Source organism: Sorghum bicolor, chromosome 9, assembly GCF_000003195.3.
Source record: "Sorghum bicolor cultivar BTx623 chromosome 9, Sorghum_bicolor_NCBIv3, whole genome shotgun sequence".
NCBI lineage: Eukaryota > Viridiplantae > Streptophyta > Magnoliopsida > Poales > Poaceae > Sorghum > Sorghum bicolor.
The window spans coordinates 785364-810357 of record NC_012878.2 but is presented as its reverse complement, the minus strand read 5'-3'; the positions used below and the strand labels follow the sequence as shown (position 1 = coordinate 810357).

Below are 24994 nucleotides of genomic sequence, written 5' to 3'. Positions count from 1 at the left end.
TTTTGGTTTTTCAATATGATTGTGCACAAACCTTAGTGTAGCAAACACAAACTATTATGATTGCTTGCTGGTGTACATTCATGTGCTTTTGGTAGAGTTGACTTTATTGGATGATGTAATGTGAAGACAAGATTGTATGCTTCACTTAATTTGCTGGATGTGATGTAAACATGCAAGAGACAAGATTAATATATGTATGTATTGACCTCTATGTGATGTATGTGCTTATATATGTTTATGTGATGGACATTAAGCTTTAATGTGGATTTGATATATATATATATATATATATATATATATATATATGTCCTAAATGTTTTTTCAATTGAATTTATTTTTTATTACATTTAAATTATCCTGTTGAACAATCTGACGCTATAAATATGAATTCTATTGGATGGACTGACGCTATATGTATGGCAAAAGAGTATCTGACGCTATATCCTAGCAATGGACTGTCTGACGCAATAACAAATCTTGGTGGCATGCTGTCTGACGCAAAAACTCGGGTCTGACGCAATAAGTCTTTAGCGTCAGGACTTACTGCGTTAGCTCAGGATTGACGCTATATCTTTTTTGCGTCAGATCGTGTGAGGCTATAACGACTTTTCGCGTCAGACGGTTCGGCGCCTATGTTGGTGTTGTGGTATAGTGACATCTGAGGTTGTGGTCAATAGAGGATTATCAATTATGTTTATGTTTCCGAAAGGAACACACGATCGATGGATCGGTCGGTCTATCTCTTGGACCACGCTTGCTTGTTTGCTGCTTCATGTGCACAGACCAGGCTATGTTTCGCATGCTCATATGTGCTCTTGCAGAGTTGCAGTTGCAGGCCACACTAATAAAGTCAGCAATGACATGCAAATAAATTGTCGCTTGCTAGTGTATAGTGGAGCACGTGCAGTACATTCAAGCGAGTAAGAGTAACACACTCTCGCGACAATGTATTTGCATGTCTTGTTCTTGCAGTTGGCCTTTTGAACATGAATGGTATAGGAGCTCCAACATTCGAAGGCAGCGAGTTGAAAGAGTGGCAGGTGTATTGGCTACGCACATTAGTTGTTTGAGCGAGTAATGCCAGGGGTAAGACAAGCTAAGCGAGTTGAGACGGTTAGATTTATTTGCAGAGTGATGAATGCAAGTTCATAGAAAGTAGGAAATAACCCATGCATGATTCACAACTACATATGTAAGATCCAAGTACGAAATCATCCACTCAACTGATAATGCATTTTACAATATACATCAGTCGTCCTAACTCCTAATAAAGTCTCCTACGACATGTGTGGGTATAAGAAGAGGCGATCGAATCGAATAATTAAGATAGATATATAGTAGCAGAGTATCATCATGCTTCCTTGAGATTGGATTTGACAGTGATCTTTCTCTGCTGCCGTGTCCTCAAGTTATTATTGAAGTTACGCTTGCTGAACTCTGTGATCTCCCGTCTGATCATGGCCGCCGCTTGAGGCAGCACGTACATGTGTGTGTCGTCGAGCCTGTAAAGGATGAACCTCTCGGATTCAGGCATGGATTCGTTCAGCATGGCGACGAACTCCGCCATGGGCGCATCACTGGACGGAAAAAAAAAAAAACAAACAAGAACAGAGGATGAATTGGATGAGACAGTGCAATGGCAAGAGTGTGCATATTAGTAGAAGTATTCCTATATGATATGATATGATGATGACACTGATGGAAAAGAGCGTCGTCGAAGAGAAAGGAAATAGATAAAGGAGAATAATTGAGGTTAGTTAGTTAATTAATTAATTACTTACCAGGATATGAACACGCCCCTGATTGCGTTAGCCATGTTTGTTTTTGTTTTCTGAATGGAGGACGTAGCGTAGGTGTTGGATTGATCGGACCTCTCTCGCTTTGTTTTTGTTTCGGCGCGTGTGTTGGCTAGGGTGTCGTCCAATCTATCTAATCTAGGTCTACTACTGCTACAGTATTTATTTACCCCGGACTGGGGATTTCCAACCCGAGGAGGAAACGATCTTGTTGCTGCTTTACCGCCATTGCAGCGATTCGGTCCAGTCTCCGTGCCCAATTCCGAATGCATTCTTTCTTTCTTTCTTTCTTTCTTGTTACAAGATTCATTCAAAAATAATAAATGGACGCAATTTCTGCTCGAAAACAAATATTATAGACCTAAGTTCCTAATAGAATTATTTTGTTTATAATAAGTAGCCTAATTGTACTACTAGTAAAACGTAGTGACAACCTTTAGCTTATTATAAGTGGTGATATAGTAGTGTCAAACACACATATGGCTAACACGCTCATGATTACATCATAAACCGTCACTAATTAAACTACTATGGGATTTCTGTTCAGGTCCTCAAACTATATAGGCCTTGTTTAGATTCAAAAAGTTTTTGGATTTTGACACGGTAGCATTTTCGTTTTTATTTGACAAACATTATCCAATCATGGAGTAACTAGGCTTAAAAGATTTATCTCGTGATTTACATTCTGTACAATTAGTTTTTGTTTTCAACTATATTTAATGCTTTATGTGCCGTAAGATTCGATGTGACGACAAATCTTGAAAAGATTTTAGTTTTTGGGTGAACTAAACATGGCCATAATCACTGATCTACTAGGTCCCTAATAGATCTATTATTAAGTATTCTATCCTAGGTCCAAAGCAACAAAATGAGCCCCCTAGCGCTGGAAGGCCGTACTCGCAGTGCTTTTCTTTATCGGTCGGCATGTTGCAGCAACAAGAGGGTCGATGTCATGTCCAGGTGCATCGGCCTGTTCCAGTTGTCATCAGGGGTCACCGTATCACTAGCTAGGTACTTGCTCTGTTCCAAATTACAGCTCAAATTAGTTTTGTTTTTAATTAAATTTTTTAAATTTTGTTTAGAAAAACATATTAACACATCAGCATATATTCAATGAAAGCACAGGCAAGACGTATTTTTTTATAAAAAACTTAAATAGAATTAATTTGATATTATAAACGTTGATGTATTTTTCTATAAAGTTAGTTATTTAAAGTTACAAAAATTTAACTTATCATAGAACTAAGGGCTTTGCTATAACTTGGCATCTGATTTTTCAAACTTCTCGGGCAACCATCTTCTTTCTCCCTCACGCTCCCAACCACCGCTCTCGACCACGACCACCTGAACCCGATGCTTCAAATCCAGCGTGAGCGTCCCCGTGCTCCACCACCTCTTGGGCTCTGGCGGTGTCCACACCGCCTCCCTCGCCGCCATCGACCACGGCCGCCCACTAAATAGAGCTTCTCCTTCAGATTTGACATCAACGCCTCCGCCATTGCACTAATAAGTATGTCTTCTATTCTTCTTCTATGGTCGTCGCCCCGCCACCGGCTCTTGCCAACCGAATGTCTTGCACCACCAGCTCGACGGTGCCCCCCGCCACCGGCTCTTGCCAACCGAATGTCTTGCACCACCTACTCTGCGGTCCCCCCCGGCTCTTGCCAACCGAATGTCTTACACTACCTGCTCGGTAGTGCCCCTACCGTCGGCTCTTGCCAATTGAATGTATTGCACCACCCGAGCTCGCCATCGATGAACCCGCTGCCATCGCTAGTCCAATCAGCCTCCCCTAGGCCCCTCCTTCTAATCCCAGAAACAACAAATCCCCTCATTCCTAGAACCCCAAACCATAGGAGGAAGAGGAAGAAGAAAGTCCTCACATGAGGTGACTAGAGGCTAGGAAATGTGTAAAACTAAAACGTATTAGATTTTTGAATAGATCGTGAGAGAGTAGTAACAAATAAGTAAATCGAAGACTGATTAGTGGGGACTACTCAAAGGATCACAATAATTCACTAGGATTTTTTTCTTAGAAAGGCCCATTAATTGTGTCTAAAATATAAAGTTCTCTTTTCGGGATGACAAAGTTTTGAGTTGAAAATAAAATTTTAGAATCGAAATACACTCTAATGTTTTTTGACAAAATTGAGCCCAAAATATAAAGTTTGATATCTTCATAATTTTGGGATGAAAGTGGGCGGCAGCGTCATCCGAGCGAGGGACAGGGACTCGGTCGCGGCCACTGCCGGCCCCATGCCCAGGCTCCACCCCCCCCCCCCCCCCCCCCCCCCCCCCCCGCGCCGTGCTGGCCCAGCTCCGGGTGAAGAGGAATCCGAGCGCGGCGGCGAGGAGCACGCCGCCGTTGAACGACACGACGGCGAGCATCAGGAGGTACGCGGTGCCCTTCCGCACCGCGTGGACCGCCGTCAGCACCAGCGCCGGGGCGACGTCGCCTCCGCGGCGGTGGCGCCAGCGGTGGGTGACGTAGGTGGACACCGCGCGCGTGGAGCGCCTCGGCGAGCGCGGCGAGGGCGCGCGAGCACGAAGAGCAGGTAGGACCCGAGGCCACGCGCGCCCGGCCAGCCCCCGTACAGCACCACCGCGTGGTCGCCCCAGAACAGGGACGACGACATCGCCTCCATGGAAGCTGCTGCCGCTGACGTCGTCGCCGGCGCGTGGCCGTCACCGCTGGGTGGAGGTGTCGTCGGTTGCGCCATCTCCATCGCGATTATCTTCTCCTTCTCCTTCTTCTTCTCCTTCTCCTTCTCCTTCTTCTCCTCCTCCTCCTCCTCCTCCTCCTTCTCCTCCTCCTCCTCCTCCTCCTCCTGCTCCTCCTCCTCGTGCAAACAGGCTGCTCGCCTTTGGAGATGCCGACTTCGACCACAGGATAGAAACATCACTGATGTTTGGTGATAATTATTCACTATGTAATAAGTTATTTATTAGCTCTCAGCTTAAATCGCTGTAAAACTTCTGAGACTTGTGTCTCTGTGGCACCATTCCGTGCACTGACTCGCCGGCATCAATGGAATTCTTTCAGGTGGGGCTCTTACGGTCTTACCCCTCCAGTGACGTCTTCAAAAAAAAAAGTCTCAGTTTTGAGCTCAGCAGGGAGCTAGCTATAGCTGTAAGAGATGGGAGGGAGGCTTCTCTGAAGCTTCTTCCTCGGATCGATTGGTAATTGGTTCATCATTCAGGTAGAGTCAACGTACGGGAGCCAAAGCTGCCGGTGCCATGGGCATTGGCCAGACACCACCAACTGTGCCCACGGCGACTGTGGGGGCCGTGGCTCCATTTACGTTACGCGGAGCTCTGAGTACGTAGCTGACACTGAAACAAAGCTTAATTTCTTTGGACCAAACACCTTGCGAGTTCAGTTGTCACCTTGACCCACTACTAGCTTTTAATTATATCATACTACTATGATCCTATTTGTCATAGCTGAAAGGAGTTTCATGAGCAACTTTGTAAGTAAAACTAAGTTGTTTTAAAACAAGTATTTGGCAAACACCAACAGATTCATATATGCATGAAAGAAAGAGAGAGAGAGAGCGCGCGCGCGCTAGGATAAGCTACTTTTCTCAGCTTTATCCCAATTTATGTATTTGTGAGAGGTGAAGAAAAATAGCTTCATCTATAAAGCTATTTTAGAAAAAGTGTTTGGCAAAAAAAAAAAACTCAAAACAGCTCATGAAGCTATTGTGAGTTGTGCCAAATCAACCCTATATATAAAAGCTTAAACATAATAGTAGTACACCAGGTCACACCACACGCCAACAGACCAGCAGACCAGACCAACAGAAACCAGCTCCTCTACCCCACACAACAAAACACTGACTACCAAACAAGAGATCCCATTCCCTATCAAATTGTCTCTCACCCAGCTCCAAAAGAATCCCCCCCCCCCCCCCTCTCTCTTTTTCCTTTTTTTGAACGGTGAAAAAATACATTTTGATTTTTTTTATATATTGTTTTTACTATACATCTAGACATGTTGTACATCAAATGCGTAAAAAAAAACTATGTATCTAAGACAAGCTACAATGTTATGTAATTTGAAATAGAGGGAGTACTGGAATGAGCCCATGAGCATAGGAAACACGCTTGGTTGCCACTATTCGGCCCAACTGTGAATGCAGTTTCTTCTTGAATCAGGAGTACGCAGTGTCCTCTGGCCCAAATTCTGAATGCAGTCTCTCTTATAAGAAAATCAATCATGGATGCATCAGTTTGTACTTAGAAAATAATACCTATCTTACTGTATACCACAACACGATGCTAGGGTGCATCTCAAGGACAATCTGATGCTGTATATCGTCACTGAAAGGAGACAGGGCAACAAATTGTAGCTTCAGTTTATCAGCACCATCCCAAACCATAAAGTAAAAAAAAAGGTTCGATCCAGATACAGAGCAATCCACTGCAATGCTGCATTTTCCGATAGTACCCAACACACACGACTAGACATTATTCTAGACCACCATAAGTGAGACATGACAACACCATCCAGCCACCAATTCTATTGCAGCTCCACAGAAAATGGTATGGCATCCATCTTTGGAGGAAGAGGAGGCAACGAAGCCAATTGCGAGGTAGAATAGAATGAGATCCTTCACTGTGGCTTCTCGTAGCTGTTTTGATCCCTGAACTCCCCTATCTTACTCCTGATCATGTGCGCCACATGAGGCTGCACAAACATGTTGGTAGGATCAAGCATGTGCACAATGAACCTCTCCGATGGTGGCATCGAGGCGTTCAGGTTAACAATGAACTGTGCCATAGGTATATCACTGGGGGACAGAAAACAGAGGAATTGCAATCATGTATCAACAACTGTAAAGGGGGGAAGGAATGAAGGAAGAAATAAAAACAACAGATTTTCAGCTGGAGCAGGAGCTTACCAGGAGATGAACAGCCCCTTGATTGCGTTAACCATCTTGTCTGTGCTCTGGACAAGAAAACTACCTGATTATTGGCAAACGACAGCAATGTCAGTTGGAGTAGCAAGCAGCACAAGGACTATAAACTTTCACACAGAGAAGACTATATAAAGGTGATAAACTGGTAATGCAGTGATTGTGGATCCAGCTATAAACATAGTACTTAGGAATGAAGATTGATTGAAGGACCAAATAAAGGGTCAGCAAAATACTCCCCATAGAGGATTATGAGGCATCATGAATTCATGATCACAGGAGGGCCAAACTAAACTACCCAGCCATGAGCCCATGATTCCTGCAACTACCATGATACAAGCTGCGAGGATGTTAATTCAGTATTTCCAGAATACTGAAATCACATGTAATTACATATGACTAGCAAAAATTCTGTCCTGCTATGCCTTGCTGACCACAGAATCAGCACAGTATGTGCCTTTTCTAATCGTCTTATTTTCTCCATGAGGATAAACCCAGAAAACCATCCTGATAGCATGAGCAGTAGTAGAAAAATCTGTTTTTTTTTTGTCTGATTGGTCTAAGCACTGCCTGGGTAAGCAAAAAAGTTAGGCACGTTTTGTTGGGCAAATAATTTCAGCAAGTATCTTGTAAGTCTGAAGACGAATTACACCGAACATCTGCAGGACACATGGGTTCCAGTAGCACGCAATTGCCAAACAACACCGGCGGAGCCAAGGCCCGGCCACCCTGGGCGGCCGGGCTCCCACGGGAACAGCAGCGGCGGGAGGGGAGAGGGAGGTGCGTACGCAGGGTCGTCGGCCGGTGCGCGGAGGACGCAGGCGAGGGCGCGAGGCGACTGGCGAGAGAAGGTGGGGGGAGCCGCCGACGCCGCCGCCGAGCCTGGGACTGCCCCTCCGTCGCTGGACGCCGCCGAGGGGGAGCCGCCGACGCGCGGAAGAGACCGAGCCTGAGCGCGAGTGGGGGAAGGAGCAGAAGATCTGCGCTGAGGGAGAGGGACCGAGCCTGAGCGGCGCTGCGACCGGAGATGAGCGAGCCGGCGGTGCGTGGGTTTGACGGGCCACTAAATAAAAGCCCATACAAATTTTTTTCTCTTTTTTTTCATTTTTTTGAGCAACTTCTTTTTTTTTCTAACATCTTTTAACAAATTAGCACCTATATAATTAATATATATATATTTAAAATAATATATGTTAGAAATCATATTAATGTTCCCAGAGCCCAATCACATAACATATCACATAACATTGTGATATAATGATTTCTCTAAAAATATTTTTAAAAATACAAACTCTATTAGGGAAATTATGAAAATTTTCCCTCACACATTTTATATAAAAAGGAAAGAGGGAAGATAGACAAAAACTTATGTATTCATTTGCTCTTTCTCAATTGCTCTCCACTCTCTTCTTTATTTATTCAACTAGGTGAAATGCCCGTGCGTTGCCACGGCATAATAATAGTCTAATCGTTTGGAAAATGATCACTGCCCAACAATTCTAGAATCATAATTGATGTTCCTGTGAATTAAAAAGGTAACATAATTTTGTGTTGAATCAAAGAATCCTTTTTCGTAGAAAACCAACACCAGATGGAAAACATAGAACTGTTGGATTGATCTAATAGAGGCATACCTGATTAAGTGCTAACACAAAATACAAAACCCATGCGCGACCTGACCCTGCCTGAACATAAGTAGCGTGTATTGCAAAGGGATGGCTAAGCCTTACATGATATGAAAAAAAATCTATCCAAGTAATTAATGAAGAAACAATTCTCAAGTACACAAAATAAATAATGACTAAAAAATAAAGTTGTACAGGCCACCAATAAGATGGATACATTTATTGAAACAACTTGATCGATCAAAAGTCAACATATTTGCAGGCCCAGACTTTGTATTGCCAAAAATCCACACACAACAATGTTTTCAGTGAAGTACCAATGCCATCACTATAGTAGCGGAGCTCTAAAGATGCATTTTGGAGCTCATGGCCACCAAACTCAATACCTCATGCGACTCGAAAACTGTTTTTTCGATGAATGGCATGGACCACTGGATCAAACACCTGTTGTGACTGACGCCAAGATGGAGGGCACCAACATACCTTGATATTCCTTGCATGTGAGCTGTACCCTGTGGCCATGTTATTTTCCTATAAACAAAATAGGAATTTAAATTAACACCTCAAAATGAACCTGCACATTACTGATCAAGACTTTGTTATTTATCACCAATCCAGGGACCTTCTCTGGATTGATCAAGAGGAGAAACATTTTTAGAAGTGTATGAGACAGTGCTTCTCAAACATACAACTAAAAGGAAACCATTACTGTGTATGAAAATAGAGAGTTTTGGTAGTAAAAAAGACATGCATACCAGTTCATTCAAGTACCACTGGTCTTAGAGCATTTTGGAATACCATTTGAACTACAATTCAGATAATGAACAAACAAAATGGTAAGTCATAATTAGCTCGTAAAACAATCTGGCATGGCAAGTATTCCTTTCTTAGCCTAGCAATTTCACACTTGGTAAGACCATTGGCTTATACTGCTTATTTCCATTAGTTAAAATATTGTAAAAAGGAAAGGTGAGGGTGGTTGGTTGGTTAGGGGAATGGCACAGCCTTAGTGGCCTGCAGGCCATCGTTTCTCTTCTTCTCTCCTGTCGCATGTTACATGAAGTAGGGCTTCTTTTCAGCTGAATGGTATGTGATTTGATTATTTGAGCATTATCAAAATAATCATGGAATATTAGTTCTGGTGTGCAAACTATTTGACACCGATGCCAGCCGCCAACACACATTGTCAACAAGCATTCTGAAAATATACATGGCTACCATTTGTATTGTTTGATTGTTTAAAAATTATTTATTCAAGACCACTCTTTTCAGTGGTATGGCAAGGTGTCACTATTGTCACTTTGTCAGGTTGAGTAAATCACCCTCTCTATCTCACAAACATAGAATTATTTAGAGTTAGAATGAACTGATTAAGCCTACAACGTGTACATTTTTGCATGACCTCCAGGAACAAGAACATTACTTTGTTTGTATAGAAAGTAAATGAACCTGCCTGAAGATCAAGGTACAGGGAGCTTGAGAGATGTGTTGGGCTTGCTACTGCACAGGTATTGTCGATGCGTCAGGCCTGCTACTGTAGTTCCAGTTGGCTTGGAACAGAGATCAAAGGAGCAGAAAAAAGAAAAACAGAACAATATTTATATTTTTGGAAGGCTGATAATTCAAGTGCTAGCAATAGATTTTTGGAAAAAGGACACATTAAAGCACACAGTTTGAACTAAACTATTGAGTATGTTACTAAGCAGACAATAAATTGCGGGTTTCACATGATGATGCTGTAGTGAAAAATGATAAGGCTTTGACCGCAATACTGTGACCTTGCAATTTCTGCAGTGGTTTATTCAGAAAGAATCTTTGATTTGTGACTACCCATATTGCAGATTCCTCAACATCACTTGTGGGCATCATACATATGTGCAGGGTAAGAACCTTAAACAATGATAGTTCATTAAAAATTGGTGTCAAATGCACCTGGCCATTAAAATTGGTGGCTATTAGTTTGTTACAGAGGTATGAAGCAACAAAAAAAAAAAGAAACATCTACCCGAAGAAGGATTTAGTACTTATTAGGAATTTGTAGAACCATAGAAGTATAATATTGAAATGGAATACCTTTGGTTGAGCAATTGGACATTGTTTAGTCAAAAATAAGTCGAGCTTGAAAACTCCTCCTAAGTAGTCCAATCAAAGTTATTAGAGACCATATTAGAAAATGTTGCCCAACTCATAGAGATTTGGATCTGGGAATGCCCAGAGGGCAGCTTGGCCCTTGGCCGCTTGGATTGAATCAAACTTGTGATAACAGGATACAATAGAGGGAGGGGGGTCTGCCACTTATATAGCAATGTGGTCAGCCACCTACTCCAGAATATGCTATAGCAAAAGTAAAGATGCCTGCTCCAAACTTGGATGCCAAGGCACTGCTACTACTAATGCAGAAATTAAGATACATAGCAATTAGGCTTAACTAACATTCTCCCCCTAAGCCTAATGCTGGTTGATCTGCTCCAGTCCAATCCTCCTCCTCATCTCCTGAAACTTGGCCTTTCCCAGAGACTTGGTGAGTATGTCTGCAAGCTGATCAGTAGTAGGGATGTGGCTGGCCTTGATACTTCCATCTTCCAGGCAGTCTCTGATGAAGTAGTACTTGATTCTTATGTGCTTGCTCCTGTCATGGAAGATTGGGTTCTTGGCCAGAGCTAAAGCAGACTTGCTGTCCACCTTCAACTCCACCACATCAACTTCTTTGCCCAGCAGCTCCCCGAGCAGTCTGGACAACCATAATGCTTGAGTTGCAGCAGAGGCAGTAGCAATGTATTCTGCCTCGCAGCTTGACAAGGCCACCACTCTCTGCTTGATTGACTGCCAGGTGACCAGACAATCGCCCAAGAAGAACATAGTCCCACTGGTGCTCTTGCTTGTATCGATGTCACCGGCAAGGTCGCTGTCACAGTAGCCGATGAAGCGCGCTGTTCCAGGAGCCCTCTTGTAGTGAAGACCATACTCCAGAGTCCCAGCAACGTAGCGGAGGATGCGCTTCACCGCCTGCAGATGCTCCACCGTGGGCCGCTCCATGAACCGGCTCACGTACCCGACGGCAAACGCCAAGTCCGGCCGGGTATGCACGAGGTACCGGAGGCTACCGACAAGCCGCCGGTAGTGCGTGGAGTCCACCTCCTCAGCCTTGCTCTCCCTGCTCAGGCGAAGCTTCTCTTCCATGGGCGTGTGCGCCGGATTGCAGCCAACCATCTCGCCGAGCTCGAGGATCCGCTTGGCATAGTGAGTCTGGCGGAGAGTGATGCCCCTGGCATCCTGACGCACCTCGACGCCGAGATAGAAGCAGAGTAAGCCAAGGTCGCTCATGTCGAACCTTTCCTTCATCTGCGCCTTGAAGCTGTTGACCTCCTCCTCCTCAGCGCCGGTGATGATGAGGTCGTCGACGTATACCCCGACGAGCAGGACAGAGCGTCCGCTGCCCCGCCGATACACAGTCGCCTCGTGCGCGCTCTGGGTGAAGCCCATCGCCTTCAGGTGGCGTCCAGCTTCGCATTCCAGGCGCGCGGTGCCTGCCGCAAGCCGTACAGGGCCTTGCGCAGGCGGTACACCTTGCCTTCTTCTCCGGCGACGGCGAAGCCCGGTGGCTGGCGCACGTATACCTCCTCCTTGAGGTCGCCGTTCAGGAAGGCGGACTTCACGTCCATGTGATGCACCGACCACCCTTCCTCAGCCGCCAGCGCGAGGAGGACGCGCACTGACTCCATGCGCGCCACGGGGGCGAACGCGTCGTCGTAGTCGACGCCCTCCTGCTGGACGAAGCCCCGCGCCACCAGTCGAGCCTTGTGCTTGATCACCGAGCCCTTCTCGTCCTTCTTGAGCTTGAAGACCCATTTCAGGGTGATCGGGCGATGACCGGCAGGCAATTCGACAAGCTCCCAGGTCTTGTTCCTCTCCACCGACTCGATCTCCTGCTTCATGGCGGCCTCCCACGCCGGATCACCTCGTGCCTCCGCGTGGTTGATGGGCTCGCCAGCGTGCGTGAGGTGGAGCTGGGCGAAGAGGCGCGGCGCCAGGTCTGGAAGAGACACATCTCCCAGGATGTTGGTCATCTTGCGGTACCGGAGGGGCTCGTCGTCGTAGAAGGCGTCCAAGCGATCCTCGTCATCCTCCAGTGGCGTCGCGAGCTCGACTTGGGGCTGATCGGTGGTCGGAGTAGTGGTCGGAGATGGTGTCGCAGCAGCTCCAGGACTGCTCCCGTTCTCCCCCGGAGCTGGTGAGCTTGATGGCGTGGTCGGAGATGCTGAAGTGGTCGGAGTGGTCGGAGATGGTGTAGGCGCGGCTGGAGCAACTGCGGTGGTCGGAGTGGTCGAAGCAGAGGAGGTTGTTGAGGATTCGCCTCGTGCTCCTTCCTTCCCGCTGAACACCGCGTACTCGATGACGAACTCCGTGTTCACTGGAGGTGCGTCCTCTCCAGCTTTCACCCAGTCCCAGCCGCGGCTCTCGTCGAAGATGACATCCCGTGACACGCGCACTCGCTGCGTCGCCGGGTCGAGCACGCGGTACGCCTTGGCACCGTCGGCGTACCCGATGAAGATGCCGGGGCGACTCCGATCATCCAACTTCTTCAGCTGGGTGAGGTCCTTGGTGTATGCCACACACCCGAACGTGCGCAGGTGACCCACCGCCGGCGTCTTGCCGTGCCATGCCTCGTAAGGCGTCTTGCCCTGCAAGCTCCTGGTAGGCGCTCGGTTCAGAAGATGGACAGCAGTCACCACTGCCTCCCCCCAATACCGAGCCGGAAGACACCTCTGCTTCAGCAGCGCACGAGCCATGGCCACCACCGTCTGGTTCCGGCGCTCCACGACTCCGTTCTGCTGCGGCGAGTAGGGGGCGGTGTAGTGGCGCTCGATTCCTTCATCGGCGCAGTAGGCCGCAAACTCCATGGCGGTGAATTCGCGACCGTTGTCGGTGCGCAGCACCTAGAGCTTGCGTCCGCTCCCCTTCTCAACTACAGCCTGGAGATGTTTGATGGCGTCCGCGGCGGCGTCCTTGGTGGTCAGCAGTGCCACCCACATGTACCGCGTGGCGTCGTCGACGAGCAGCAGGAAGTAGCGTCTGCCGCCCGGAGTCGCCGGCGTGATTGGGCCGCAGAGATCGCCGTGGACGACCTTGAGCGGCTCCTGCGCGCGGTACTCAGCCTCCGCCGGGAACGGGGCTCGACGATGCTTGGCGAGGACGCACGTGTCGCAGAACTGCCCGACGTGGGTGATCGCCGGCAATCCGCGCACCATGTCGTTCTTGGACAGCTGCCGGAGAGCGTCGAAGTGGAGATGACCGTAGCGCTCGTGCCAGCGCCATGCCGCATCATCCTTGCGTGCGGCGAGGCAGAGTGGCTTGGCCTGGTTCAGATGCATGACATAGAGGCGGTTAGCACCGCGGCGCACCTTGACGAGTAGCCGCCGGTGTCGATCCCAAATCCTCAGGACGCCGTGCTCGATCTCCACCTTTGACCCCCCTTCGTCCAGTTGGCCGAGGCTCATGATCGAATTCCTGAGCGCTGGGATGAAGTAGACGCCGTGGAGCACCCGGTGCTCCCCGTTCTTCGCTTCGAAGATGATGGACCCGACGCCATGGATCTCCACCTTCGACTCGTCGCCGAACCTCACCGATCCTCTGGCAGAAGTGTCCAGGTCGGTGAAGAGCTCGTGTCGGCCGGTCATGTGGTGGGTTGCACCGCTGTCCAGGTACCATCCGTCCATCTTCTCTTCATTGCCGGTGTCGAGGTAGGCGCGCGCACGGGGTTCCTCAAGCTCGAGGCAGCCGTTCTTGGCGCAGAAGATTGAAGCTTGGGCCTTGCTGCAGCTCCCTTGTGCGTCGAGCTCCAGGAAGCCATGCGCGAGGAAGGCGGCAGCGTCCTCATCCACTTGGGTGACGTTGGCGGCGCCACCGCGCTCTCGGTTACGTCGGGGATGAGGACAGTCTCGGGCCCAGTGGCCTGCTTGATGGCAGTTGAGGCAGAGGTCGTCGCGATTCGCCTTGCGCTCGCCGTCCGCACCTCCTGCCTTGTCCGCCTGCGCCCCTCCGCCACCGGCTCCGCCTCCGTCGCGATCGCCGCGCGGCTTGTTCTTCTTGCCACCGCGAGGACGCCGTCGCTTGTCCTTGGACGGCCCGGCTGCTTCCTCCTTCTTCTTCTTGTCGAAGGTCCGCCACTGTTCGGCGGTGTACAGAAGCTTGCCGCCGGCGTTGGCGGATTCGAGGTCGTCCGCCAGCTCTCGGTCCTGGACCGACTTGAGCCGGCCGGTGACGTCCTCGATGGTGAGCGCGTCGAAGTCGAGCAGAGTCTCGATCGAGTTCACGATCTGCCTGTACCTCTTCGGCATGCACCGGAGGAGCTTCTCGACGGCGCGTTCTTCGGTGAGGTCGGTGTCGCCGTTCAGCTTAATCTGCTCCATCAGACTGCTGAGGCGCACGGCGAAGTCCTCGACATGTTCGCCGGGCTGAAAGGCGAGGCCTTCCCACTCCCCGCGAAGGCGCTGCAGTGTCGCGCGGCGTACCCGGTCACCGCCGACTCTGCGCAGCGCGATGGCGTCCCACGCCAGCTTCGCCGTCCTCTTGTTGGCGATGGAGGCCGCGATGTCGAGCGGGACAGCGGCGCACAGAGCCTCCAAGGCCCGGCGATCCTCCTCATACGTGACGCCACCGACGTGAACTGCATCCCAAAGATGTCGAGCTTGGAGCTTTACCTTCATCAGGAGGCTCCACTCGTGGTAGTTGCTCTTCGTGAGCATCCGCCACGGCGTCCCGGCCCCGGAGTCGCGGTAGACCATCTGCGGCACCGGCGAACGCCCGCGACGACCACGGCGCCGCTCAGGAGACGGCGACTGGCGGCGGCGCTCGGGGGTGCGCGATCGCGATCCCGCGGAGACCGCATCCTCCTGCTCCAGCTCCCGGCGCAGGGCGGCCGCGGCGTCAACTGCGGCCTGCGCCGCTGCTGCTGCCTGCTGGGCCGTGGCGGCCGCGGCCGCCGCCGCTGCCTCTGCGGCAGCAAGGCGCGTCCTGCGGTCATCTCCCCCCGCGCCGAAGGCTCCAGCGCCCCGCTGCTCCACCGTGGATGCTACAGCTGCTGCTGCTGCTGCGGCGGCGGCGGCGGCCCGGACGCGAGCACTCTCGGTGGACATGGCTCTCTCTGGGTAAACCCTAAAGCTCTAGATACCAATTGTTGCCCAACTCATAGAGATTTGGATCTGGGAATGCCCAGAGGGCAGCTTGGCCCTTGACCGCTTGGATTGAATCAAACTTGTGATAACAGGATACAATAGAGGGAGGGGGGTCTGCCACTTATATAGCAATGTGGTCAGCCACCTACTCCAGAATATGCTATAGCAAAAGTAAAGATGCCTGCTCCAAACTTGGATGCCAAGGCACTGCTACTACTAATGCAGAAATTAAGATACATAGCAATTAGGCTTAACTAACAGAAAACAAACAATCTATAAGCTGTAGTTCTTAGCTTTACATGGAAAGTTGACATCACTATAATTTAAAGAGGTGATACTAACTCATGTGAAGTGAAAATTGGATACTAACTCTGTTGCAAAGCAAGAAACCACTATTTTGTAATCGTTGGATTTCTCTAAGATGTAGTCCCCATTGAATCAGTAAGATGGTTCCTAAATGCATGGTAAACCTAAAATCAATTTATGTGTGCAAAACAATCTTAACTACATTCCATTAAGCATTTTGCAAGATCAGCTATTCCTCTGACCCACCATCATAAGCCCACGGTAGAAGTAATACGGTGGTCCATGTTACTTTGCTGTAGCCAAGTACCCTATCCTCAAAGTTAATCACTCATAGACACTTGCACAGCTTGGAGGAAAAACCCACCACACTATATGCATTGCACGGATGACCGAAAGGAATACCTTCAATTAAGAAACTGTAAAACTGAATTTACTTAAGTTTGAACTTCACCAGGTTGGACAACCAGCAGTTTGACCTTGCGTTTATTTTTAGAAGTTTTTCAGAGATAAACAATGAACTAATAACTGCAGAAGAGAATATTATATTGAACAGATCCATATGGCACCTAAAAAACAATTAATTAATTTATCTCTGTCAATAGTCTAACAGGACCATTATGTACTACTGCTTGGCATATCTAGAAGCAGAAGGTAATTGAACTAATTGCATAAGCCATGGCTAATTCACAAGAAGAATTTATTAATTAAGTCTAATTAATCTATGATTAGCATATGTTTACTATGGCATCACATTCGCTAAGAAGTGTACTCAATGCTAAGCATCCTAAATTAGGAGAAGCACACGATTTTACTACTGCAACAACATATATACACAACTAATGGACCCAAAAAAAACAACTCAAGAACTGCTATGCTTCTTCTACTGTTGTCCACTATAAATCAAAACACAAGGAATTGGCAAGCCGCTATACCTCAAAAAGGGCTCTGATCCTAGGTTGGCAGTGCTGTCGGGCACCAACCTCCTCAATGGTGTACGGTGGCAGTCCATGTTTGCTCTCCTCTACAGCGTCCTAGCAATGTCTCGGACCACATCCCTCTCCTCCAGGCACGTAGGGGGGCTTGCACTGCAGAGGTGAGGTGGTAGATGCTGAGGTAGGTGCTGGGCTATGGCATACACCAAGATGTGTGCAGATCGAGCCCGCAACTGCTGATTGGGGGAGACGATGCAGATGACAAGGCAGACTCACAGCGGCTGGGTGAGATGCAGGAAGTTGGGAAGACTGCGGCAGTCGGGGCAGGGTGTTCTGGATCGGGGACGGGACGGCCAAGATGCGGATAGCGAGGCAGACTCGTGGAAGCCGGAGTGGATGGGGGCATCGCCACGAACTGCGGACTGCGGTCGTCGAACGGTGCTCCATGGGCAGCGCGGAGGGCAGTGGCCGGGCTTCTCTCGGGCGGCGGGCGCGCATCACTGCTGAAGTCATTGGAGGGGAACGGAGGGGAAGAGGGCCGCCGGTGCGCCGCACGCGGGGGCGGCGTCGCCGTGGTCAACGGACCTGGAGATCGACTGCGAATCGGCATGCGAGGGCGGGACCGGTGAGGGAGCAGGCAGCAGTGGCGAAGACCTCGCCCAGTGAGAATGCTAGCACGGCGACGGTGCTGGTTCGTTGGAGGAAATCGAGGTCAGGAGGTCGACGGCGGCAGCGGTTTTGGGTAGGTCGCGGACGGCGGTTCCTTGAGCGAGCTGCGAGGTTGCGTGTGGCGTGGGGGTCGGGGGAGGCCGGGAGGGGCGTTTTACCGGGGGGGAGCGAAATCTGTGTGGCGACGATAACATTCCGCTTTTTTAGTTGTAGAGATTTAAGATCAAAATTGTAATGTCTACTGAACTCTTAAGGGATTAGGAACGCTTGAGCATGCTTAAACTTAGTCAGCGAGTCACCACTCTCTTAGCACTTTCTTTCATCATGTTTTTCTTGTTAGTATTACTATAACATTACACCTAGGCTTGATAAAACTTTTGGCTCTGCCACTACCAAACAAGAAACATAATCTCTCTCTGTAGCAGCAAGTAGCCCAATCATCAACCGAGGGGGATTTCCATGATCCATCCAAATTCCCGACTCTCTTGCTATCACCATGTCGATTGAGAACGAGAGTGGGAGAAACAAAAAAAATCAGATCGGGGACGGCCTCACAATTTCTTGCGCATCGATGACGCTCGTCGTGGTCCCACGTCCCTCACAGCCACAGGTTTCAGGTCTCTCGCTCTGGATCGGATCCTGCACCGAGGATTGACCGCTGGAGGCTGATGGTCGCCGCTCCTCTATCTATCGGGCTCGCTTTCCCTCGTTCCTTCCTTCCTCCAGCCCGGGAAAGTAGAGAGATGTTGGGCATGTGGGCTTCCTCGTCCGACCACGAAACCCATATTCACAACCCACGGGCCGGACCATTTTTTTGCAATTTGACACCGCAATTTTTTGTTACTAAAAATGAAAAAAAATAATTAAGGGAAAATAAATGTTACTCAAACGATGTTTGTAAAAGAACATGCTAAGAAGAGATCAATTCCCTCCCCTTATTTTTAATTAGTGATGGTTTGAAACTTTTGAATTTGACTAATATTTTAAAAAGGTTATATAGCTGGCTCCCTAAAAAGGTAATAATCGCATTTCTGTGTTTCCCCACTGCTCCCAGGTCACAGCGAACTGCGCTGGTTGAAGTGGAATCTTCTTCGCAGGGGCAAAAAGGTAATCTCATCTTAAATTTTAGGAAATGGTGATCATTTCTAAAAAAATTTGAGGAAGAATATTAACCTTTTGGTTGTTCATCCCTGAACTGCAAAAATGACTTGTGCTGCTGCATTTGGAGTAAGCTACCTTTGTCCAATGGGAATGTCATTCTACTTTGTTCTAAATCAAACTATCCTAGATTTGATCAAACTTATGTAAAATAATAGTAATATATTAGTATATTACTAAATAAATAGCACTAAATTAATTGTCAGATAGAAAAAGGAAGTTTTATTCTGATCCCTACATAAGTTATGCATTCAATCAAAGTTTAAAGATCCCTAACAAATAAAAACAAGCTTTCAAAAGCTCGCAAGAATTAACACCAATCTATATAGTAAGCCTATTTGAAAACAGCAACACGTATATTTTGTGAAGATCTCCATTGCTAGTGTCTCTAGGACACGAGTTGCCCACTTTAACATTGGTCCATCGTGATCCTTTTGTAAGATGGACCAGAAACAATATCCAATGAGTAGCCCTGAAAACAACCAGAGAGCTAGCATAAGTACATACTAATATCATAGTAAATGTTAATAATCTTCTCCATGAAATTAGTCAAACATAAAGTAGTTCGACTATATAAATCTAGAATGTAATTATTTCTAGAATGTACTCCCTCTATACTCAAAACTAAAGTCGTTTTAGACAATGCTTGGTCAAATATTAAAAATATAAATTATGAATAACTTTTAAGTTATTGAGTTTGGAAATATGAAAACCATATAAATAGATTTATCTTAAAATATACTTTTATAAAAATATACATATATCACTTTTTCATAATTTTTTTTATAAAATAGAAAATTAAAGTTATACTTTGAAGATCATGTCAATGTCCAAAACGATATAATTTTTTTGTATGAAGAGAGAGTAGGCAGTAGTGTGCAAGCTTTAATTTTGATTGGAAAGACACTTAATTAATGAGCAAAAAGACCCACGAAATCGAGCACTTTATTAGCGTTGAAAGCTTTGGTAAAAGGTCCGGCAGGGCGACGTGTAGCAGATGGCCCATCTTGTTCTGTAAGGCGGCGGCTGGGCCAAAGGCATCCATTGTGCAAAGGAAAAGCATCAACAGTATTTTAACTTTCCATTATATTATTACCAAACCTATACTCGTCATATATACTCCCTCCATTTTTTAAGTGTTATATTTAGTTTTTTCTAAGTCAAACATTGTAATCTTTGACCAATCATTTTTAAAAATTCATATAATTTAACAATATATGAATTATATATTATGATAGTATTTCTTGTAATAAATCTAAAAATATAAATCTTATGACATAAACTATATAAATTTTTTGAAATCAATGGTCAAATTAAGATACACACTTTAATTTAGGACAAACTAAATGTGATACTTAAAGAACAAAGGCAGTAAAACAATACTTTCTTTTCGTTAACAAATTATTACTTCTTTATACATATGGGTTGTTTCATTGTTATATATATGGAGCCTGTAGTTGTTTTCAATCAAATATGGAAGCATGATGATGCACGGTCCAACACAAACTACATACATATAATTTTGAATAATAGTATATACAACTATATACAAGCTACAATAAATGCAAAACTAAATACTCGTAGATATATGTAATGTAGATATGACATGTGCACCTAGCTGTATGCTGAGTTTGCTGATCAGATATACATTTGCGTAGACAGAAGTGCAGTGATGAGCTGGAGAGCAACATGCATGCAGCATGCGTGTAAATTAATAAATTGTCATTGCCTATATATACGCAATATATATGCATGCCATTGTTTACATTATTAATACTGCATGCCATTATTGCAATGTAGAGTACGTAGTAGTAAGAACTAAGAAATACTGCTAGGATTTTATTTCCTTTGCATCCCTAGCTATAGTCAAACTAAGAAATACTACTAGCTTGCTAGTATAGTTTCGATCAGCGGCATAAGAGGACAAGGTTATCCATCCGTCCATTAATTTGATTCGATTTGCTGATGATTAATTATGGAGCCAGAGAAAGCTACGCAACAACCAGGTTGGCGGTGCATGCACATGGCCAAATGGTAGTGGTTGTTGGAATCCAATCCACCATGCAAGCAGGGTGCAGGGAGAAGCAAGGGACCCCTGTCCGCTGATCCCGGGCACAAACCATGCATATAGTATGGAGGAGTATAAACTAAACATATATAGACAGCAGCTTCATTCACACATCCCCATGCTAGCTAATAAGCTACTATTTCATCTTGAGTGAGCGGCATCAAATTAGACTTGCAGGAACCCGTTTCTTGGATCACAAGCCTAGCAAACCTAAAATATATGCATGCAGTGTATTTCTTCGATGCTAGCTAGCTTATTAGTTTTTATTAATCCTCCACCTCCTCCTCCTGCTGCTGCTGTACTTAGTATATAAATTGTTGATGATGTTAATGTGCTAGCTTTCATTGATCCCTTAATTAGCTAGCTTTCTGTTGCTGGACAGGTTAACAGCTTCTTTCAGTATATTCTAGACAAAATATGTTTCTTCGTAAAGGGATCGTCGTCGGAGTATAGTAATATATTTATCCTTATTTGTGGAAGTCAAGTCAAACATATCACTGTAGATATTTGCAGGGTTTAAACAATACTGCTGTGTAGTCTGTGTACACAACTAACGCCAGTTTTGACCGAGCAACTGTCGAGTCTGAACTCTAAAAACTGAAACCGATAGATCGAGCTTCCAGCAGAAAGAAGGGTCAAATTAAAGATATTCAATAACCTCTGTCACAAAACTGCATAGGTTAGAACAAACGCGGTGCTTTGTTTAGGAAGATTTGTCATAACGACAGAGAGGTATCATCTTTGACCGGGCAATGCATTGGGGATGCATGCGACTTGACCTCTCTATATATGTTGTTTTCTTAACTTTAGTTAGAAATTCAGGGCCCAACAATAAACAAAAGAAAGCTTGTTTTATGAATTACTATTGTTGAGGGAACGTTGTTGTCATTTTATTCTCATTATATTTAACTTGTTCCATGCATGCTAGCTACAACCTTTCAGCTGCAGTGCAGGTGTGTGACACACTGCTCACAAACATAGATTTTTAGTTTGAATACAATTGTTTTATTTGCTTGTGTACCATCCGAGGAAAACATGAATAGGTTTCTTTAAGTTCTTGTTAGGCCTTGTTTAGGTCTAAAAAGTTTTTGGATTTTGACACTGTATCACTTTCGTTTGTATTTGGTAACTATTGTCTAACCATGGACTAACTAGGCTTCAAAGATTCATCTCGCAAATTTGTGTAATTAGTTTTTTATCTATATTTAATTCTCCATGCATGTGCCGCAAGATTCGATGTGATTAAAAAACTTGAAAAGTTTTTGGTTTTTCGGGTGAACTAAACAAAATTTCATTTCGTTTCCGTCCATGCAGCCATTCTGTTTTCTTTAATTTGTTTGCTTGTTTTAGTGGCTGTATTTTTTTACTATATATACAAAGTGAAGCATGCATGCTAGAGGACACTTTCTTGAATACAATCCAAATTTGGTTAGGTTTTGATTTGAATTATGTCAATTAGGATCATCCTCTCATTAAACAAAACCCTTTCTATTGTCAGATAATGATATATCGATACCATTGCACTCCAATTCGTACCAATCAAAAGAAGTGTACATAGTTAATCCTTTTGCTCAATGATGAATAAAAAGATGTAACAATGATTGGCACCCAGCTATCAAACAGATGCTAGCAAAGCTGGTACGAGCAAGGGAACAAAATGGATGCACATAGTTTATTTTTCCACATCTTTCTTCCTTCATTGATTTTCCATGATGGAATCTTACAGCCTTTTGGCATCTCACCAACACACGCGATTATTTAGACGATACGATACACACAGATAAACAAATAATGGAAATACAGCCTTGCAAATTTCTCATGACAGGCACGCTGCTGGCATCATTTAAAAAGATTGCGATTTTTTTTCTCTCTTTCACACAGAATATATGCAGATACATTGTCCATTCTCGTTTAAAAAAATAGGGTAAGTAGGTGCGCAAGACAAAAAATTATGTTAGACTCGTTTGATAGAGCTCAATACAGTTGTGACCCCTTCGTGCACGGTAGCTTACACTGTACCAAGCAGTCGATTTTATCTTTTCTTTTTCTGTCCTCAAAGTAATAAGCCAATTTTTTGGTGAGTCGGAATGGAACGAAGCATGTCAAACATTCCAAATCTAATGAAAACTCTTCACTTATGTCCCAGTGGGTGAGGGGTCACAATGTGAGTTCTTCTCACATCATGCATCATCACATAGGATGCCCCCCGGATTGCTAGGTTAATAATGTGAACTGGTACATGATAAACCTAAAACTAATCAAGTGTGTATGTGGGGGCAAGAAGAGATTAGGGTGGTGGTGGATCCAATCTGTCATCTTTTGCGGTGGCAATATATATTTTCTTGGATCAGTGAGCTAGCTAGGCTGAGTCAGTTGTCCACAACTGCTGCTGCTGCACACCACAGCACTGGAACCCACTCCCTGTCGTCTCATCCTCCCATGTGCCTCCCACCCAACACATTGCACTGCAGTCTTGCAGACCACCTGTCTCCCTCCCCTATCTCTCTCTCTCTCATATCATTTCCCTAATCATACAGTAGTACAGGAAATCAGATGGAAATTGTTCTCCAAAAGTTAATTACTTACAAGTTTACAAGTTACAGTGCATGTGTATATATCCTTCTTGTTTCACATGCAGCATGCATGCATGACAATATATTATTCTATACATTTATACACAGATGTAACATATAAGTAAAGTCAATATCCAGTTTATTTACAAGGGATAAGTCGGTAACTGCTCTTCTCTTGGTGTTATTCCTGGTGTGAAAAAACAGAGGAGCACCATCTCTCTCTCTCTCTCTCTCTCTCTCTCTCATTGATGAACACATTTGCAATGCAACAGGGTTTGTGGCAATGGCCGCTTTATTTTGATTGAAGAATTATATATCCAATTAATAGTTATATATATATATCTTTCCAAAATTACAAAAGGAAAAGGAAAAAATTTCTTACTCATCATCAACTTGAGTTCACAGGAATGCATTTTGCATTGGCTGACAGTCACAGAGCAGTACTGCCTCATCGATCGATCAACAACATGCATGGCGGCGGCAGCAGCAGCAGCACAGAGCAGGCAGCAATGTCGCCGTAGCTTAGTCGAGCTTCCACGCGTAGAGGTACAAGCAGAAGCCGGTGGTGGCAGCCACCGTGCCGTCGAGCATCCCGGCGGCCATCCCCGCCGGCGCCGACGCGCTGGACAGCACGATCGGTCTGAAGATGAAGAGCGCCGGCCTGGTGCCGGCGCTGAAGAGCCAGTCGTGGACGTCCCAGAACACCTCCACCTTTGCCCGGCTGAAGGTCAGCGACTGGTTGCCTCTGAACTTCCACTGCAGGTGCTTCACCTGCACGGCCTCCTCGCCGTCAATGGCGATGGTCATCTCGACGTCGGCGTCGCCACCCTCACCGCCACCACCGCACTCGATGGCGATGTCGTGCACGTCGCCCTGGTCATGGAACCGCGCCTTGGCCACGAACCTTCGCCGGCCGAACACGTGCTCCCGCCGCGCCACGGGGACGGCCTCGGCCTCGGCGGCGGGGCACGGCGCCGCGCGCCGCAGCGCGTCGCGCCGCATGTCGCCCTGCACCAGCACCACCTCGCCCGCCGCCTCCAGCGCCACGAAGTAGCCGCACCGTGGCTCGGGGACACCGGCGCCGAACCGCGCGCGCCGGAGGTCCCAGAGCACGCGCACGGGCGCCGGGGCCGTCGACGCGCCGCCGCAGAGCTCCACGCGCCGCGAACCCGCCCGGCGCCAGAACTGCCACGGCCGGAGCTCTACTCTGCACTCCGCGGACGCGCCGTCGGCCCCGGAGATGGCGACGGAGAAGGCGTGCGACAGGAGGTCCCGGGACCAGGACACCGTCACGACGCGCGAGTGGCCGGCGATCTTGGCGCGGTACACGGACGCCGTCACGGCCTTGCCTGGCTTGTGGCTGCCGTTGCCCGCGACGTCGTCGACGGCCGCGAGGTCGCAGGGTGAGGGCGCCGCCGTGGGCTGGTCGCCGCCGCCGCCGCTCCGGTGCGTGTAGGACGACACGTGGTGGTCCAGCATGGCTATATGCACTGCTACAGCATCGACAGCTTCATGTAGAAGAGAGAGAGAGAGGAGAGAGAGAGAGAGGAAGGCGCAGGGGAGGAACAAGAGATGCTTATATAGTGAAGAAGAAGACCGTGTAGCCGGTTGGTTGGAGAGACGACGACTGAGCAGAGATCGAGAGGGCCGGGGGAAGAACATGCATGCATGCATGCATGGATGGATGATATAGGCCAGGTACGGTGGTGGGTGACGAACTCATCATCATCATCATCATCATCATCATGGAGCTACGATACCTATCGCCATCAG

General features: G+C 46.9%; 4 protein-coding genes across 12 annotated transcripts; all 4 read right to left on the bottom strand.

Moving 5' to 3' along the window:
* LOC110430229 lies at positions 3479-5173 on the bottom strand. Its single transcript, XM_021447507.1, is given in 4 exon segments — positions 3479-3688; positions 4101-4304; positions 4306-4333; positions 4335-5173. Coding segments are annotated over 4 exon segments (804 nt in total). The 5' UTR covers positions 4697-5173.
* Positions 6084-7758, bottom strand: LOC8068656 (RNA polymerase II transcription factor B subunit 5). Its single transcript, XM_002439081.2, has 3 exons — positions 7504-7758; positions 6701-6764; positions 6084-6589 (listed from the first exon to the last, which is right to left on the bottom strand). The coding sequence occupies exons 2-3, from the start codon at positions 6733-6735 to the stop codon at positions 6412-6414; spliced, it is 213 nt and encodes a 70-aa protein (XP_002439126.1). The 5' UTR covers positions 6736-6764; positions 7504-7758; the 3' UTR covers positions 6084-6411.
* LOC110430238 (uncharacterized mitochondrial protein AtMg00810-like) lies at positions 8372-17602 on the bottom strand. 9 transcript variants are annotated; one of them, XR_002447564.1, is made up of 3 exons: positions 16754-17602; positions 10414-10472; positions 8402-9890 (listed from the first exon to the last, which is right to left on the bottom strand). XR_002447564.1 is itself a non-coding variant. In XM_021447523.1 (3 exons), the coding sequence occupies exon 1, from the start codon at positions 11821-11823 to the stop codon at positions 10789-10791; it is 1035 nt and encodes a 344-aa protein (XP_021303198.1). In that variant the 5' UTR covers positions 11824-11855; the 3' UTR covers positions 8404-8871; positions 9096-9146; positions 10414-10788. The 9 variants fall into 9 exon arrangements, 5 of the variants coding, with proteins under 5 accessions (XP_021303198.1, XP_021303196.1, XP_021303199.1 ...); XR_002447563.1 differs by having other exon boundaries at positions 8402-10472; positions 16754-16906; positions 17030-17601; XM_021447523.1 differs by lacking the exon at positions 16754-17602 and having other exon boundaries at positions 8404-8871; positions 9096-9146; positions 10414-11855.
* On the bottom strand, positions 23744-24700 carry LOC8068655. The gene has a single exon (XM_002439080.2). The coding sequence runs from the start codon at positions 24698-24700 to the stop codon at positions 23744-23746; it is 957 nt and encodes a 318-aa protein (XP_002439125.1).